Consider the following 20221-nt stretch of genomic DNA (forward strand, 5'->3'; position numbering starts at 1 on the left):
CAAAGATGTGCAGGTCAGGTGAATTGGCCATGCTAAATTGCCCATAGTGTTAGGTTCATTAGTCAGAGGGAAATGGGTCTGGGTGGGTTACTCTTCGGAGGGTTGGTGTGGACAAATTGGGCCGAAGGGCCTGTTTCCACGCTGTCGGGAATCTAATCAGAATAGTACTAAAGACATATGCTTCAGAAATTGCCACACCATTAACCAAGCTTTTCTAGTACAATTAACAACATTGGCTTTCTTCTGCCAATGTGGAGAATTGACCAGGTATATCCTGTGCACTAAAAGCAGGACAAATCCAACCCGACCAATTACCGCCCCATCAGTTTACTCTCAATGATCAGTAAAGTGGTGGAAGTTGCTATCAAGCAACATCTACTCAGCAATAATCTGCTCAGTGATGCTCAGGTATGATCACTCAGCTCCTACCTCCATTACAGACTTGGTTCAAACATGGACAAAACAGCTGTATTCCAAAGGTGAGGTGAGAATGAGTGCCCTTGACATCAAGACTGCAATTGACCTGAGTGTAATATCAAGAAGGCAAAACAAAATTGGAGCCAAGAGGTATTGGAGGAAAATTCTCGGCTGTTTGAAGTCATACTTGGCACAAAGGAAAATGGTTGTAATAGATGGTGGTCAGTCATCTCAGTGCATAGAGTCATAGAGATGTACAGCATGGCAATAGACCCTTCAGTCCAACCCGTCCATGCCGACCAGATATCCCAACTCAATCAAATCCCACCTGCCAGCACGTTCCATACATGTACCACCCTCTGTGTGAAAAAGTTGCCCCGTAGGTCTCTTTTATATCTTTCCCCTCTTACCCTCAACCTATGCCCTCTAGTTCTGGATTCCATAGCCCCAGGAAAAAGACTTTGCCCATTTACCCTATCCATGCCCCTCATAATTTTGTAAACCTCTATAAGGTCACCCCTCAACCTCCGACACTCTAGGGAAAACAGCCCTAGCCTGTTCAGCCTCTCCCTACAGCTCAAATCCTCCAACACTCGCAACATCTTTGTAAATCTTTTCTGAACCCTTTCAAGTTTCACAACATCTTTCCGATAGGAAGGAGACCAGAATTGCATGCAATATTATAGCAGTGGCCTAACCAATGTCCTGTAGAGCAGCAACATGACTTCCCAACTCCTGTACTCAATACTCTGACCAATAAAGGAAAGCATGCCAAACACCTTCTTTACTATCGTATCTACCTGCGGCTCCACTTTTCAAGTAGCTATGAACCTGCACTCCAAGGTCTCTTTGTTCAGCAACACTCCCTAGGACCTTACCATTAAGTGTATAAGTCCTGCTAAGATTTGCTTTCTCAGAATGCAGCACCTCACATTTATCTGAATTAAACTCCATCTGCCACTTTTCTGCCCATTTGCCCATTTGGTCAAGATCCTTTTGTAATCTGAGGTAACTCGCTTCACTGACCACTACTCCTCCAATTTTGGTGTCTTCTGCAAATTTACTAACTGTACCTCTTATGCTCTCATCCAAATCATTTATGTAAATGGCAAAAAGTAGTGCTGCCAGCACTGATCCTTGTGGCACTCCACTGGTCACAGGTCTCCAGTCTGATAAACAACTCTCCACCACCACCATCCTCTGCCTTCTACCTTTGAGCCAGTTCTGTATCTAAATGGCTAGTTCTCCCTGTATTCCATGAGATCTAACCTTGCTAATCAGTCTCCCATGGGGAACCTTGTTGAACGCCTTACTGAAGTCCATATAGATCACATCTACTGCACTGCCCTCATCAATCTTCTTTGTTACTTCTTCAAAAAGCTCTATCAAGTTTCGAGACATGATTTCCCACGCACAAAGCCATGTTGACTATCCCTAATCAGTCCTTGCCTTTTCAAATATATCTACATCCTGTCCCTCAGGATCCCCTCAACAACTTGACCACCACTGACATCAGACCCACTGGTCTATAGTTCTCTGTCTTGTCCTTATCACCCTTGTTAAAGAGTGGCACCACATTAGCCAACCTCCAATCTTCCGGCACCTCACCTGTGACTGTCGATGATACAAATATCTCAGCAAGAAGGATTTTTTCAGGATAATGTCCTTGGCTCAACAATCTTCAGCTGCTTCATCAATGACCCTCCCTCTCTCATAAGGTCAGAATTTCAGTGTTTTATTGATGATTACAGAAGGTTGAGCACAATTCACAACTTCTCAGATATCGAGGCAGTCCATGTCCAAATGCAGAAAGACCTCGATAATATCCAGGTTTGAGATGACAAGTGGTACGTAACATCTGTTCTAAAGAGTGACTATCTCCAACAAGAGAGAATTGAACTGCTTCCCCTTGATATTCACTGGCATTGCTATCGATATTCTAAATGTCACCATTCACCAGAACTGAACAACGTAATCCATAAAAATGCTAAGGATACAAGAACAGTTCAGGAGGTAGGAATTCTGCAGTGAGTTACTTGTTTCTTGACATTTTGTAATTCATTCATAGGACATAGGAATGCTGGCTGGGCCAGCATTTAAACCTACCCCAAGTTGTCTTTGAGAACAGTGGTGGTGAACTGCTTATTTGAACCATGCAAGTCTATGTGCTGTAGACATCCCAAAGTCTATCCACCATCAACAAAACATAAGTCAGGAATATAATAGAATACCTCCCGCTTGCCTGGATGAGTACAGCTCCAACATCACTCAGCAAGCTAGACATCATTCAAAGCAAAGCAGCTAGCTTGTTTGGCACTATATCCATAAACATTCACTCCCTCCACCACTAACATATAGTAGCTGCAGTGTGTACTATCTATAAATGCAATGCAAAATTTCACCAAGACTCCTTAGACAGCACCTTTGAAATTCATAACCCTTACTATCTAAAAGGACAAAGGCAGCAAATGCATGGGAAAATCATCACCTGCAAGTTCCTCTCCAAGTCACTCATTATCCTGACTTGGAAATATGTCCAGTTCCTTCAGTATTGCTGGATCAAAATCCTGGAACTCCATTCTGAAGGTCAATGAGAGTAAACCTGCTCAAAATTGACTGGAATCGTTCAAGAAGGCAACTCCCTGCTGTCCCCGTAAGTCACTAGTGACAGGCAACAAATGCTGGCTGAACTGATGATGCCCATGCATCATACATGAATAAAAGAATTGTGAAAATTGATTTCCTTAGCACAACCCCGCACCGCCCGTTTCTACCTCCTGCCCAAAATCCACAAACCTGCCTGCCCCGGCCGACCCATTGTCTCAGCCTGCTCCTGCCCCACCGAACTCATCTCCCAATACCTCGACACGGTCCTGTCCCCTTTAGTCCAAGAACTCCCCACCTACGTTCGGGACACCACCCACGCCCTCCACCTCCTCCAGGATTTTCGCTTCCCCGGTCCCCAACGCCTTATTTTCACTATGGACATCCAGTCCCTGTACACCTCCATCCCCCATCACGAAGGACTCAAAGCCCTCCGCTTCTTCTTTTCCCGCCGCACCAACCAGTACCCTTCCACTGACACCCTCCTTCGACTGACTGAACTGGTCCTCACCCTGAATAACTTCTCTTTTCAATCCTCCCACTTCCTCCAAACTAAAGGAGTTGCCATGGGCACCCGCATGGGCCCCAGCTATGCCTGCCTCTTCGTAGGATATGTGGAACAGTCCATCTTCCGCAACTACACTGGCACCACCCCCCACCTTTTCCTCCGCTACATCGATGACTGTATCGGCGCTGCCTCGTGCTCCCACGAGGAGGTTGAACAGTTCATCAACTTTACTAACACCTTCCATCCCGACCTGAAATTCACCTGGACTGTCTCAGACTCCTCCCTCCCCTTCCTAGATCTTTCCATTTCTATCTCGGGCGACCGACTCAACACAGACATCTATTATAAACTGACTGACTCCCACAGCTACCTGGACTACACCTCCTCCCACCCTGCCCCTGTAAAAACGTCATCCCATATTCCCAATTCCTTCGTCTCCGCCGCATCTGCTCCCAGGAGGATCAATTCCAACACCGCACAGCCCAGATGGCCTCCTTCTTCAAGGACCGCAGATTCCCCCCAGACGTGATCGACGATGCCCTCCACCGCATCTCCTCCACTTCCCGCTCCTCCGCCCTTGAGCCCCGCTCCTCCAACCGCCACCAAGACAGAACCCCACTAGTTCTCACCTACCACCCCACCAACCTCCGCATACAACGTATCATCCGCCGCCATTTCCGCCACCTCCAAACGGACCCCACCACCAAGGATATATTTCCCTCCCCTCCTCATCAGCGTTCCGCAAGGACCACTCCCTTCGTGACTCCCTCGTCAGAACCACACCCCCCACCAACCCAACCTCCACCCCCGGCACCTTCCCCTGCAACCGCAGGAAATGTAAAACTTGCGCCCACACCTCCACACTCACTTCCCTCCAAGGCCCCAAGGGATCCTTCCATATCTGCCACAAGTTCACCTGTACCTCCACACACATCATCTATTGCATCCGCTGCACCCGATGTGGCCTCCTCTATATTGGTGAGACAGGCCGCTTACTTGCGGAATGCTTCAGAGAACACCTCCGGGCCGCCCGAACCAACCAACCCAATCACCCCGTGGCTCAACACTTTAACTCTCCCTCCCACTCCACCGAGGACATGCAGGTCCTTGGACTCCTCCACCGGCAGAACACAACTACACGACGGCTGGAGGAGGAGCGCCTCATCTTCCGCCTGGGAACCCTCCAACCACAAGGTATGAATTCAGATTTCTCCAGTTTCCTCATTTCCCCTCCCCCCACCTTGTCTCAGTCGGTTCCCTCAACTCAGCACCGCCCTCCTAACCTGCAATCCTCTTCCTGACCTCTCCGCCCCCACCCCACTCCGGCCTATCACCCTCACCTTGACCTCCTTCCACCTATCCCACCTCCATCGCCCCTCCCCCTAGTCCCTCCTCCCTACCTTTTATCTTAGCCTGCTTGGCTCTCTCTCTCTCTTATTCCTGATGAAGGGCTTATGCTCGAAACGTCGAATTTTCTATTCCTGAGATGCTGCCTGGCCTGCTGTGCTTTGACCAGCAACACATTTGCAGCTGTGATCTCCAGCATCTGCAGACCTCATTTTTTATTCCTTAGCATTACTTCTAGTCAGAAATGCCTGCATGGTACATTTTCCTTCAATTTGAACGTGACCAAGAGGGAAGATTTCCCAGGACATGTGTCTAATGTTAAAAAGACTGAGGAGGAAATTCAGATGAATACTGACACAATATTTCATTTTCAGCATTTACAGTTTTCTGCATTCCAGTTGGTGATGCTATATTCTTGTTGGTTAAAATATGAAGAGTCAAAGATGTGACCGACTATTTGCTGCACAGTTGTTGCAAACACAATTTGTTGTTCACACATTTTTCTTTTCTTTAGGGATACCCCCTCAAACTGGAAGTGGCACTTTAAATATTGTGTTGAGTGATATTAATGACAGTGAGCCATATTTGGTTTCTACATATGAAGAAATGTGTGACGATGGAGTTATTCAGCACATCACTCTTACAGCAAAAGATGATGATATGATTCCATTTGGTGGCCCGTTTCACTTTGAACTTCTAGACAATGAAGAAAATATAAATGAAAAGTGGAAATTAGAACAAAAAAGTGGTAAGTGGTGAATCCAAGTCTATTAACATACTTTTTACTTCAGAAATTTAGTGAGAAATTGATTTTGGTCAACTAGTAATGGTAAGTAGAGTTTAGAAGACTGAGAGGGGATCTGATTGAGACATATAAGATTATGAAAGGATTGGACACTCTGGCAGCAGGAAACATGTTTCCGCTGATGGGTGAGTGCCGAACCAGAGGACACAGCTTAAAAATATGGGGTAGACCATTTAGGACAGAGATCAGGAGAAACTTCTTCACCCAGAGAGTGGTGGTTGTGTGGAATGCTCTGCCCCAGAGGGCAGTGGAGGCCCAGTCCCTGGATTCATTTAAGAAAGAGTTGGATAGAGCTCTCAAAGACAGTGGAATCAAAGGTCATGGAGATAAGGCAGGAAGCGGATACTGATTAGGAATGATCAGCCATGATCACATTGAATGGCGGTGCAGGCTCGCAGGGCTGAATGGCCTACTCCTGCACCTATTGTCTATTGTCTATTGTAATTTGTTACATTCAGAGAATTTTTTGTAATTTGTAGAAACATTAATACAGTTTGGTGACTTTATGGCAGGTTATTCAGTTAAACTTGAAAGAACGAAGAAAATTCCTGTTGGAAACTATACCATACCTGTGCTAATAAGAGATAGACAAGGTGTAGCGACAAAGAATACGTTGCATCTATGGATCTGTCATTGTCAAGATGGAAATACCTGCCCTATGTCAAGTCCACCTCTAGCTATCTTAGCTCCATCTGCAATTGGTCTTCTCTTTGGAGCATTACTGCTGCTGTTGTGTAAGTAAGCATAAGCTCACATGTAATACAACCATCCACACAAAAGCAAAGTAGTGCAACTTTATGCCATTCATTTTAAAACTTGACTGAAAAAGAAAAAATCTTTACTTTTCTGATATAATTTAAACCATTGAAATTTTGAGTTTAGAGCTGTATGCTTTAAAATGTTTTAGGTATATTTAGCAAAATTTACTGATCTCTACTGATTCTTTTATCTACACTCTCATTGACCAAGGTTCCATGTCCAGAAAATGAGCTTGCAAAATTTACTCTTTTACATTTTGAAGAGGTTAATGTTGGGGTTTCACAAAGATGATCCTTCTATAGACACCTTCTAAAACAGCATTCAAATGCCTCTTGAAAGATTGTAGATTTTTTCCTAGAACTACATTTGCTGATTTTTTTTTTCAGTAATCAATGATACTGCAAAGATGAATTGTTCCTGAAATCCATCTTAACAGTTATAGTAATTTAAGGGATTTGTTAGAATAATAGAGGTTGTTGCCACATTTAGAGAGATGGCTAGCAACAAGGGTTTGATTCCTATTCCAGCTAATGTAGACTTGACACCTCCTTCCTCATATTACCCTTGAGAGTGAAAAGTAATGGCAAACCACCACTGGCAAAACAGCCAAGTAAGACATTTCAGGAAGAAGCATCAGCAGACAATATTTTTAAAATTATTTCATGAGATCTAATCATTGTGGCATATTTGCTTCATTTCACTTCAAATAGCAATTAAGAATCAAGCACATTGCTGAGAGTCTGGAGTCATGTGTAGGCCAGACCAAGTAAGATTGCAGATTTCTATCCCTAAAGGACAATAATGTATTAGATTGGTGTTAACAACAAGAATCAACAATGATTTCATGACCACCATCACTCAAACTGATTTTAAATTGCAGATTTTATTATTTTAATTTACATTTTAACAGCAGCCAATTGAATCCACTTTCCCAGAGTATTAACTTAAATCTGTAGATTACTAGCTTTGACAAAGGTCAGTTAGACTCAAAATGTCAGCTCTTTTCTCTCCTTACAGATGCTGCCAGAACTGCTGAGATTTTCCAGCATTTTCTCTTTTGGTCTCTAGATTACTAGTCAGGTGACAACACCACAGACAAGGCCCTATCTTCAGAAAAAAAACGCACAAAATTATGATCAGAAAAATAAATATTCTTTAGTTAATTTTTTTGTAGCAAAAACCAAAAATGCTTCTTTAAGAGGATATTTAATTATATGTATTGTCCTCTTGCATAGATAGTTTTTTTATTACAGCTTGGAGGTCAACCCCTCTGTTAATTAAACTAAACACTCAGAAAAGTTCACCTTGCCTCATAATCTGTTAAAATAAGAGTAACAGAAAACTCCCAATTTATTAAAAGAAAATAACATCAACTTTTTAACTCAAAAAGTGAAAATTGAACTATTCACAACTCCAAGCCTTCCTTTCCCTTAACTGCTTATTACCTGCCTCCAACTCTATAACAATATGCTGCTCCGATAAGGCACTTATTAAAATTACATCAACTTAATTTCAAAACCACACAGCCATTGTCATCTTCTGTGTCTTTCTTTTTCCAGCTGAAGATCTCTCTGGATTGTCTTCTTCCTTTTTACTGTGAATATGTTTCATATAGCATAAGAGGTATTTTTGGTACGCTTGCAGAAAACACCAAAACTGGAGGTATAGTGAACAGCGAAGAAGGTTACCTCAGATTACAACAGGATCTTGATCAGATGGGCTAATGGGCTGAGGAATGGCAGATGGAGCTGAAAATGTGTTGCTGGTTAAAGCACAGCAGGTTAGGCAGCATCCAAGGAACAGGAAATTCGACATTTCGGGCCAGAGCCCTTCATCAGGAATTCTTGATGAAGGGCTCTGGCCCGAAACGTCGAATTTCCTGTTCCTTGGATGCTGCCTAACCTGCTGTGCTTTAACCAGCAACACATTTTCAGCTCTGATCTCCAGCATCTGCAGACCTCACTTTTTACTCGAATGGCAGATGGAGTTTAATTTAGATAAATGTGAGGTGCTGCACTTTGGGAAAGCAAATCTTAGCAGGACTTATACACTTAATGGTAAGGTCCTTGGGAGTTTTGCTGAACAAAGAGACCTTGGAGTGCAGGTTCAGGTCTCCTTGAAAGTGCAGTCGCAGGCAGATAGGATAGTGAAGAAGGCGTTTGGTATGCTTTCCTTTATTGGTCAGAGTATTGAGTACCGGAGTTGGGAGGTCAAGTTGCGGCAGTGGTTAGGCCACCGTTGGAATATTGCGAGCAATTCTGGTCTCCTTCCTATTGGAAGGATGTTGTGAAACTTGAAAAGGTTCAGAAAAGATTTACAAGGATATTGCCAGGGTTGGAGGATTTGAGTTATAGGGAGAGGTTGAAAAGGCTGGGGCTGTTTTTCCTGGAGTGTCGGAGGTAGAGGGGTGACCTTATAGAGATGTATAAACTCAAGAGGGGCATGGATAGATAAGTAGACAAAGTCTCTTCCCTGCGGCTAGAGAGTCCAGAACTAGAGGGCATAGGTTTAGGGTGAGAGAGGAAAGATATAAAAGAGAACTAAAGGGCAACATTTTCTTGCAGCGGGAGATACATGTATGGAATGAGCTGCCAGAGGAAGTGGTGGAGGCTAGTACAATAGCAACATTTAAAAGGCATTTGGGTGGCTAAATGCATAAGAAGGGTTTGGAAGGATATGGACCAGGTACTGGCAGGGGAGACTAGATTAAGTTGGGATATCTGGTTAGCATGGATGAATTGGACAGAGGGTCTGTTTCCATGCTTTACATCTCTGTGACTCTATGACTACATGACTCAATATGAAAAGGTACCTTTGATAAAGAGTGTTTCCTAATTTCTTAGAGAGCAAGATATCAGCTCTGTCTCAATGGCAGTTGTTCTCCGACCAATTTTCAAAGGTCTGTATTTTATAGCCCCCACCAACTTTGGATCATTTCATTGGTTCGATGTTGGCAAAATAATAAATTCAAACTTGGTTGGGTTTTAGTATACTGGAGCATAGTTTAAGCTGATTGGTTAAATTTGAATTGCAGTCAAAACAGCAACCAAAACTCAGGTATCTATTTCACAGCCAAATATTACATGCTTTCAATTTTCTAGTACACTCTGTCATATTCACAGGTGCTTGTAATCTCTCATTTCAGAACAGCATTCACTCTATCTTAAAGGGACGGTACACACTTTCAACTACCTAACATTACCATGAGTGACCCAGACGTTTGTATAACTATTTTATGTAAAGTTTGTTGTTGCCGTCTTAGACAGAGACTAATTCTGTTTTGCCTTGCTTTTTTTTATATAGTTGGCTTTTGTCTGATTTTATTTATGACACAGCAACATTTTCAGATTTTACCTTTAGAGAATTCCAAAGGAACACTGATAATGTACAATCAAGAACAGCCTTGTATAGAAATGAAAGTAGGTAAAATCTTATTATAGCTTGAATCTTTTGTGAATGAACATCTGAATTGGCAGACCTATTAAAATGTTTGTTAGCAAATATTTTTTGTGGAAGTGAAAAGCTATGGTGCTGTCCTTCGTTTCCCATTTGTGTATTAGGCAGCAACTCACTTTTCATTTTTTCTCTTCAACTTTATTAACTAAAAGATCTTACAAATTCTAAATACAACTATTTTTCTGATAAATTTAATTATAAGTACAATTTAGTCACACATCATTAAAAGAATTAAGCCAGAAAAATATTGTATCTGTAGCATGATAATTGTTAGGATGTACTTTAGTTTAGATTTGTCTAAGCTTTATTTGTCTAACTTTTCAATGACAAAAAATATAATTATACCTCCAACAACTAAGGATGGACTATAGAGCATTTCCTTAAAATAACATCAGGATTAATTATTCTTTCTTACTTTCAGGATATTCCAGAGAAACTATGTATTGTAAAACAACTAGCTTGTGGCAGTGGAACAAATGGTTCCTTCAGTAACTTAAATCCTGATTATCAGTTCAGTGTAAGTCAAATAAATAAATTCTTTTCTTCAAAGAAATAACAAGATAGTCATAAATGGAAGAGAAAGGGTATTTATTAGATATTTCTGTATAAACGTACCTTTTAAGTTTGACCAGCTAGTACTGGAAAACCATGAGACAAACACATTATTACTGCTCACTTTTAAAGACCAAAAACTTTTGGCTCTGCTTATTATGAGGTTAACTTTGTTAAACTGCACCATATAGTATGACATGCAGCATACGTTTATGACTGTTATAAAGGGCAATTTCCTATATGTAGCCTTCACAGCACTATGGATTCTGTGAAAGCAGAGGCCACCTATTTTTTTATGCCCCTCTCCAACCCCTGGTAACAACCCCACCAACTGGGATCCATAAAATCCTCATGAAATTCCTAACCCATCTAACTTCCACCCCACCACCTCAGCCATGTGACATCCTACTCCTCACTCAATTCCCATTGAACCATCCTTGCCCACCTTCCACCTTACTCATCTTCATCCACTTCCCATTCTACCTATCCACCAAAATACTTGCCTTCTTACTCCTTCACCCACCTGTCACCTAAACCACCTCAAACACCTGCCACCCTACCCCTTCACCCAACTTCCCCCTCACCCACTTACTTGGCACACTGTCCGCTCACCCACCTACCTTCTCTCTATGGCATTTTAATTAGGATTTGGGACCTTTAAACTCTTTATGTACCAAATCACAGCAGAAAGATCTGTAAAAGTAGGGTGTTGCTTGGCTCTCCCAGATGATCATACACTATTAGGATTAAGCTTGGCTGAAACTAAGCCACATATTTTTGGAAACTCTGGCATTGGAGTCCAGAGCCAGAAGTGTGGAGTGCAGATGCAGGATGAGGAAGCATGTCAGAGAGCAGTAATTGATGGTGATTGTTACCCTTGGATGTTTGAACCATTGTTCTTGCAGTAATGCATAATTATGTATGCTGTGAGCCCATACTCACTTCTTCACTTGATATCTTTTTTTTAGAAGATTGGAACAAAGTCCATAGCTTCAAGGACACAAAGAAGCAAGCTAAGTGTTGAAACAGATGTGTCAGTCGGCAGTTTCCAAAATACGTCTGGAACTTGGAAAGAAAATGTAAGTATAACCACTTGGAACTTTGCCTTCTCTTTTATATAAATAAATGATGGAAATTAAATAGAAGAGTTTTGAATTTGTTTGAATGCACTACAGTAGTTTCAAAACTTCTGTTTTCATTTTTGTAAGTGGACAACAGTTCGATTGGCTTAGTCTTTCCTTGCTTTAGCCCATTTTGGATTTTTATGTTTATCATACCTCAAAAGCATTACATTTAGTTTTACCTCATGGAGTGACAGGAATGAAACCAGGGCAGTTGTTTTATTTGTCATTTGAATTATTAATCATAGAGAACATTACAGCTTAGATGAAATGATATTGTTTCTTTAATGCAAGTAACTATAGATTTGGAACAAGGCAATGATTTCTTGGGTGGGGACGTCAATAATATTTAAAACCTCAAAATGGATTGGTTTCCTGTCAGTAGATAGCTATTCTGAAGGAATTGAACAATGTCTGTTATGTCATGTGTGTTATGATTCTCGATTGATTGTAATAAAGGAAAAGTGAGATTCCAAGGTGGAACTTAGCGTTATAAACCACAAAGTTTTATTTTTCTTTTTGTTTTCCATGGTGATCAGTTACTGAGTATATACTCAAGAGGCTGCCAAAGTATTTTTAAACAAAGTTATCAAACTGAAAAGGGGGAAACAAACATAATCACTTTACAACATATAAGAAGTGGTTGAAATGGACTTATTACAAACGTTAGAAATACAAATTCAATCCTTTTACTCTCAACAATATCTTTACAGACACTCAAGCCTCAGGGAAGCATTAACCTGTCTCAATTTTAAAGTTCCTTGTTCAGCTGGCATGGCTGTAATCAGTCTATGCAATGTTCTTCTTACTGACTTCTAAACAATTTCAGAGCTAGCACATAGCCTTTCCATATCATCAGCCACCAGTGATTTTCTTCTTCTGAATTTAAGTGATTTGCCTGACACCAATTTTTGGACATTACCTAACCAGCACCACATTTTGTCTTAATGAAACTGCACACATTGCCTGGCCTACTGGATGTTTGTCTTTGGTGATACTAAATTCCTGATGTCAGGCAATATCAGTTTGTTTTCACTCCCACCGTAGTTGCTAATAGAATAAATTACTCACCTCAGGGTTTTAAAATGACCTCTGTAACCATAACAGAACTCACAGAACTCAAAAATGAAACTATAATTATGTTTTCCCCTTCTTACTGCTCACAATATAAGAAAACAAATCAAAGGTTAGGGGAGTCTAAAGCTAGAGGGCATTGGTTTCGGATGAGAGGGGAGAGATTTAAATGACACCTGGGGGCAACGTTTTCATGCAAAGGGTAGTGCATGTGCGGAATAAGCTGCCAGAAGAAGGGATGGGGATGGATACAATTACAACATTTACAAGGCAACCTGGATAGATGGGTTTAGAGGGATATAGACCAAATGCTGGCAAGTGGAACTAGATTAATTTAGGATATCTGGTCAGCGTGGACGAGTTGAACCAAAGGGTCTGTTTCTGTGCTGTACATCTCTATGACTCCATGACTCTATAATTAATGCATTGTTCTTCCGTGTTAGAATGGATTTCCAAATAATAAGATGTTATTAATCTTCATTGTAGTTACTCTTAGTTTAATGGCAATGTCCCAGTTTTAGAGATCCAATCCCCTCTCTGTCTTTCTCTCTGTATCTTCTGTAAGTCTTGCTCCAAGAGGTGACACAATTCTGTGACGGTGTCCTGGGACATTTTTGGTCTTCATTGGCATTGGGTCTTACTTATCTGGAGGAAATGGCATTGAGGCTGTTTGATGTTGAGTCTCTAGTACTTCCATATCCTGAGGGCACCTTTAGCTGTGATTCCTTCATGTGAAAACTGTTCAGCAGCCACTGGAGTTTGCTGGTCATCTTGGACGCACTGATGTTTTGGTTCCTTCTCAACCTCTCTGTGCTTTCATTGTATTGAGGCCAAAACTGTCATGGTGTCATGGTGTCCATTGATCATGGTTCCAGTGGATGTGTATGAGAAATATCAAACACAAAACAGTTTCTTCATAATATAAGCAGTCAGCATTTTCATAACTCACAAATGGCAGTTTACCTAGTCCTGGATATAGTGGGACATGGTGGACTCTGATAAAGAGGGCCATAGAGTGCTCGTCTGTGTACATTTGACACATTGGAATTTATTGTAATGTATGCAACACAAACCACACTGCACAAATATAGTGGGAGACTACTGATGTAGTAGGACTATTGAAACACTGTTCCGATCACCTATCACCTATCCCTCACAACGCTTTAAAAAGGAGAATTTCATGCAGGAGAATATTGTCAAATACTTACAGAGGAAATAAATTCTGTCCCCTTATGCAGTCTGAGATCTTGCATTATCTTTCTGAATTATGGCTCACAGATGACACTTTTCACATCATGTGTAATTACTTCTGCTTTGCAGGGATGGCTCTGATCAACGCCTAATGAACAATGATGTGCTCAAGATTGCTTATGACCAGGATTTGCATCCCATTTAATTGGTCACTATATGTGTATGATGTGTATCCCCTCTCTGTCTTTCTCTCTGTATCTTCTGTAAGCTTACTTTTAGAGGGATGGCAGTGCAGAGAGGGCAATGTTCCTCTTGCAACATGTATGAGGTGAGGGAAGCCATTAGCGTCCCTGCTGAGTACACTTGTAAGAAGTGCACCCATCTCCAGCTCCTCCAAACCCGTGTTAGGGAACTGGAGCTGGAGTTGGATGAACTGCGGATCATTCGGGAGGCAGAGGAGGTCATAGATCGGAGCTTTAGGCAAGTAGTTACTCCGAAAGTTCAAGATAGATGGGTGACAGTGAGGGGGAGTGGGAGGAGGAAGCCAGTGCAGGGACCCCCTGCGGTCATTCCCCTCAAGAACAAGTATACCGTTTTGGATACTTGTGGGGGGGATGACTTACAGGGGCAAGCAACAAGGTTCAGGCCTCTGGCACGGAGCCTGGCCCCGTTGCTCAGAAGGGTAGGGTGGAGAAAGGTAGAGCAATAGTTCTTGGGGACTCAATAGTGAGGGGTACAGACAGACGGTTTTGTGGGGGCGACAGGGACTCACGTTTGGTATGTTGCCTCCCAGGTGCAAGGGTACGTGATGTCGCTGATCGTGTTTTCCGGGTCCTTAAGGGGGAGGGGGAGCAGCCCCAGATCGTGGTCCACGTTGGCACCAACGATATAGGTAGGAAGAAGGGTGAGGATGTCAGACAGGCTTACAGGGAGCTAGGTTGGAAGCTCAGAGTTAGAACAAACAGAGTTGTTGTCTCTGGTTTGTTACCCGTGCCACGTGATAGAGAGTCGAGGAATAGGGAGAGAGAGCAGTTAAATGCGTGGCTACAGGGATGGTGCAGGAGGGAGGGATTCCGGTTTCTGGACAACTGGGGTCCTTTCTGGGGAAGGTGGGACCTCTATAAAAAGGATGGGCTACACCTGAACCTGAGGGGCACCAGTGTCCTTGGGGGGAGGTTTGCTAGTGCTCTTTGGGAGGGTTTAAACTAACTCCGCGGGGGCATGGGAACCAGGACTGTAGCTTTAGGGTACAGGACCTTGAGTGTAGGGAGGTTAGGAATAATGCAGCGATCTCTAAGGAGGGTGCCTGTAACCAGAAAGGTGGATTGAAGTGTGTATACTTCAATGCCAGAAGTATAAGGAATAAGGTAGGTGAACTTGCAGCGTGGGTTGGTACCTGGGACTTCGATGTTGTGGCCATTACAGAGACGTGGGTAGAACAGGGACAAGAATGGCTGTTGCACGTTCCAGGGTTCAAATGTTTTAGTAGGATCAGACATGGGGGTAAAAAAGGGGGAGGCGTGGCATTACTTGTCAAAGACAGTATCACAGCAGTGGAATGGACGATGGAAGAGGACTTGCCATCTGAGGTAGTTTGGGCTGAGGTTAGAAATAGGAAAGGTGAGGTCACCCTGTTAGGTGTTTTCTACAGGCCTCCTAATAGTCCTAGAGAAGTAGAGGATAATATTGCGAGGATGATTCAGGAAAAGAGTGAAGGTAGCAGGGTGGTTGTTATGGGGGACTTTAACTTCCCAGATATTGACTGGGAGAGCTATAGCTCGAGTTCATTAGATGGGTCGGTGTTTGTACAATGTGTGCAGGAGGGTTTCCTGACACAATATGTCGACAGGCCAACAAGAGGGGAGGCTATATTGGATTTGGTTCTAGGTAATGAACCAGGCCAGGTGTTAGACTTGGAGGTAGGTGAGCACTTCGGGGACAGTGACCACAACTCGGTGACTTTTACTTTAGTGATGGAGAGGGATAATCGTGCGCCGCAGGGCAAGAGCTATAGCTGGGGGCAGGGAAATTATGATGCAGTGAGGCATGACTTAGGTTGTGTGGATTGGAAAAACAGGCTTCAAGAGAAGAACACTAATGAGATGTGGGGATTGTTCAAGGAGCAGCTACTGCGTGTCCTCGATAGGTATGTACCAGTCAGGCATGGTGTAAAGGGCCTTGTGAGGCAGCCGTGGTTTAGTAAGGAATTGGAGTCCCTTGTGAAAGGGAAGAAGGCGGCATATGTAAAGATGAGGCGTGAAGGTTCAGTAGGGGCGATTGAGAGTTATAAGGTAGCCAGGAAGGAGCTAAAGAGGGAGCTAAGAAAAGCGAGAAGGGGACATGAAAAGTCTTTAGCTGGTAGGATTAGGGAAAACCCAAAGGCTTTCTATAGGTATGTCAAGAATAAAAGGATGACTAGGGTAGGTATCGGTCCAGTCAAGGATAGTAGTGGGAAGTTGTGTGTGGAGGCGGAGGAGATTGGAGAGACATTAAATCAGTACTTTTCATCAGTATTCACTCAGGAACAGGACACTGTTGCTGATGTGAATATGGAATCACAAATAATTAGAATGGATGCCCTGGAAATATGCAGGGAAGAGGTTTTGGGAATATTGGAAAGGATGAATATAGATAAGTCTCCTGGGCCTGATGGCATTTACCCCAGGATCCTATGGGAAGCTAGGGAGGAGATAGCAGAGCCATTGGCCTGGATTTTTATGTCGTCATTGTCAACGGGAATAGTACCAGAGGACTGGAGGATAGCGAATGTGGTCCCATTGTTCAAGAAAGGGAGTAGGGATAGCCCTAGTAACTATAGGCCAGTGAGTCTGACTTCAGTGGTGGGCAAAGTCTTAGAGAGAATGGTAAGGGATAAGATTTATGAACATCTGGGTAGGAATAACGTGATCAGGGATAGCCAGCATGGTTTTGTGAAGGGCAGGTCGTGCCTCACAAACCTTATTGAGTTCTTTGAGAAGGTGACTAAGGAAGTGGATGAGGGTAAAGCAGTAGATGTTGTGTATATGGATTTTAGTAAGGCGTTCGATAAGGTTCCCCATGGTAGGCTAATGCTAAAACTTCGGAGGTATGGCATTGAGGATACATTAGAGATTTGGATTAGGAATTGGCTGGCTGGTAGGAGACAGAGGGTAGTAGTTGATGGATTATGTTCATCTTGGAGCGCAGTTACTAGCGGTGTACCACAAGGATCTGTTTTGGGACCATTGCTTTTTGTTATCTTTATAAATGATCTAGAGGAAGGACTTGAAAGCTGGGTAAGCAAGTTTGCGGATGACACGAAAGTCGGTGGAGTTGTGGATAGTGAGGAAGGAAGTGGTAGGTTACAGCGGGATATAGATAAGTTGCAGAGCTGGGCGGAAATGTGGCAAATGGAATTCAATGTAGCTAAGTGCGAAGTCGTTCACTTTGGTAGGAATAACAAGATGATGGATTACTGGGCTAATGGTAGGCTACTTGGTAGTGTGGATGAGCAGAGGGATCTTGGTGTCTATGTACACAGATCTCTGAAAGTTGCCACCCAGGTAAATAGTGCTGTGAGGAAGGCATATGGTGTACTGGGCTTTATTGGCAGAGGAATTGAGTTCCGGAGTCCTGAGGTCATGTTGCAGTTGTATAAGACTCTGGTGAGGCCTCATCTGGAGTATTGTGTGCAGTTTTGGTCGCCATACTATAGGAAGGATGTGGAAGCTTTAGAACGAGTGCAGAGGAGGTTTACCAGGATGTTGCCTGGAATGGTAGGAAAATCTTATGAGGAAAGGCTGAGGCACTTGGGGCTGTTCTCATTGGAGAAGAGAAGGTTTAGGGGAGATCTGATAGAAGTGTATAAGATGATTAGGGGTTTAGATAGGGTAGATACTAAGAACCTTTTACCGCTAATGGAGTCAGGTGTTACTAGGGGACATAGCTTTAAATTAAGGGGTGGTAGGTATAGGACAGATGTTAGGGGTAGATTCTTCACACAGCGGGTTGTGAGTTCATGGAATGCCCTGCCCGTATCAGTGGTGAACTCTCCTTCTTTATGTTCATTTAAGCGGGCATTGGATAGGCATTTGGAAGTTATTGGGCTAGTATAGGTTAGGAAGGACTCGGTCGGCGCAACATCGAGGGCCGAAGGGCCTGTACTGCGCTGTATCCTTCTATGTTCTATGTTCTATGTTCTATGTGGTTCACATGCAGAATTCAATGATTACAGATGTCTTTAAGCTATACTGTGTGAAGGCCTGATAAATGCAATTGACTTTTGAAAGACACCTCATTACTGACAAACAGAGTCCACTTCCTCAGAATGGAAAATAAAGACTTTCTCTGTCCAGTCAGGGTGTGGTTGCAGCCAGTTTTCATTTATTTTGTGCAATTCAGATCAGGATAGAAAACTACAAATGTATCACTTTGCAGAGAAAGCTGGAGGCTCTGTCTGTCAAGCTAGGGGACACTCCCCTCACCTGTTCCCCGAAAAGATTTTTAATTTTTAAAAAAAATCGTTCATGGGATGCTTTTTGCTGGCTGGCCAGTATTCATTACTTGTCCCCAATTGCCCTTGAGAAGATGGAGGTAAACTATCTTCTTGAATCACTACAGTACATGTGCTGTGAATTGACTCACAATGTCCTTAGGAAGGGAATTCCAGGATTTTAACCCCAGAGACAGCGAAGGAACAGTAATATATTTCCTGTTCAAGATAGTGAATGGCTTGGAAGGGAATTTACAGGTGGTTGTGTTCCCAGGTATTTGCTGCTCTTGTCCTTCTCAATGGAAGTGGTCATGAGTTTGGAAAATGCTGTCTAAGAGTCTTTAGTTGATTTCTGCTGGGAATCTTGTAACATGGAGGAATTCAGTGATAGTAACACCATTGAATGTCAATGAGTGATGGCTATATTGTCTCTTATTGGAGATGGACATTGCCTGGCACTTGTGTGGTGCAAATGTTACTCGCCGTTTGTTAGCCCAAGCCAGGATATTGCCCAGACCTTGATGTATTTGAATGTCGACTGCTTCAATATCTGAGGAGTTGCAAATGATGCTGAACCTTGTGCAATCTTCCATTAGTGAGGTTGGGGATATTTGTGGAGTCTCCTCCTCCAGTGAGCTGTTTAATTGAACACCACCATTCACTACGGGATGTGAAAGGGCTGAAGAGCTTAGATCTGATTCTTTGGTTGTGTGATAGCTTAGCTCTATCTCTTGCTTTCTGCTTATGCTAGTTGGCATACAAGTTGTCCTGTATGGTAGCTTCACCAGATTGATGCTAATATTCCTTTTACATGTTTCCAGCTAACACTTTCATTTAAGTATTCATCACTCTATGTTAACCTTGGGTCCCATGTTCATAGCTTACTTATGCAAACCAATGAGGTTCATTGTCCAAATGTCAACGTAATAGTCATGGTTACATTTGGTGTTCCACTTCCTGTAGTAACTTCTGCCTTCCCATGCTTTACTGTCTGCCATCCTTACATTTTTATTTGCCCCTTCACAGTTATTGTGGTACTGGAAAAGCACAGCCGGTCAGGAAGCATCCAAGGAGCAGGAGAGTCTGGAAGATGAAGAGCTCATTCCTGATGAAGAGCTCATGCTTAAAACGTTGACTCTCCTGTTCCTCAGATGCTGCCTGACCAGCTGTGCTTTTCGAAGACTAGATCATAGAATCCCTACAGTGTGGAAATTTTAGTCCAACAAGTCCACACCAACTCTCCAAAGAGTATCCCACCCAGACCCATTCCCTTACCCTATTACTCTACATTTCCCCTGATTAGTGCACTTTACCTACACATCCCTGAACACTATGGGCAATTTAGCATGGCCAATTCACCTGACCTGCACATCTTTGGACTGTGGGAGGAAACCGGAGCACTCGGAGGAAACCCACACAGACATGGGGAGAATATGCAAACTCCACATAGACAGTTGTCCCAAGGCTGGAATCGAACTCATGTCCCTGGCACGGGGAGGAAGCAGTTTGAGATTGAGCAATAGTGTGGGAAAATCTGCTGGACCCAGAGAAGCAGGTCCAGGCTGATACTCTATCGCTGACATCTCTGCTGTAAGACCCCGTCTGATTTTAGCTTTTGTGGCAAGGGATGTTTATGGGGATTGTTGCAAGTATTAGGAAAGCATCATTAAGTGGGGATAATCTGTTGGGTTTTTGGTTAGGTTAAATTATTCTGTATTCTGTTCTCTTTTGTTTGTGCTTCATTTGGTAATCTTGTAAATAAATTCTGTTTTGTTTAAAACTAAGTGGGTTGACTAGCTGCATCCATCCTGGAATATCCGTGTTACACCTGCTTAAAACAGCAGCAAAGTTCGGCTCTTGGTAACTTTCTTAAAATGTTTTGAGGGTCCATAACAATATAGCTACCCTGCCATTGC

At 42.9% G+C, this 20221-nt stretch overlaps 1 protein-coding gene across 1 annotated transcript in view; it reads left to right on the forward strand.

Annotated features, from left to right (window-relative positions):
* LOC132822653 (cadherin-like protein 26) overlaps window positions 1-20221 on the forward strand; it is a 95071-nt gene that overhangs the window by 62359 nt on the left and 12491 nt on the right. The window contains exons 11-15 of the mRNA XM_060835900.1: window positions 5391-5624; window positions 6194-6415; window positions 9744-9859; window positions 10318-10413; window positions 11417-11527. Of these exons, the coding sequence (XP_060691883.1) occupies window positions 5391-5624; window positions 6194-6415; window positions 9744-9859; window positions 10318-10413; window positions 11417-11527 (779 nt within the window). The remainder of the gene's footprint in view (window positions 1-5390; window positions 5625-6193; window positions 6416-9743; window positions 9860-10317; window positions 10414-11416; window positions 11528-20221) is intronic.

Source organism: Hemiscyllium ocellatum, chromosome 15 (genome assembly GCF_020745735.1).
Source record: "Hemiscyllium ocellatum isolate sHemOce1 chromosome 15, sHemOce1.pat.X.cur, whole genome shotgun sequence".
Lineage (NCBI taxonomy): Eukaryota > Metazoa > Chordata > Chondrichthyes > Orectolobiformes > Hemiscylliidae > Hemiscyllium > Hemiscyllium ocellatum.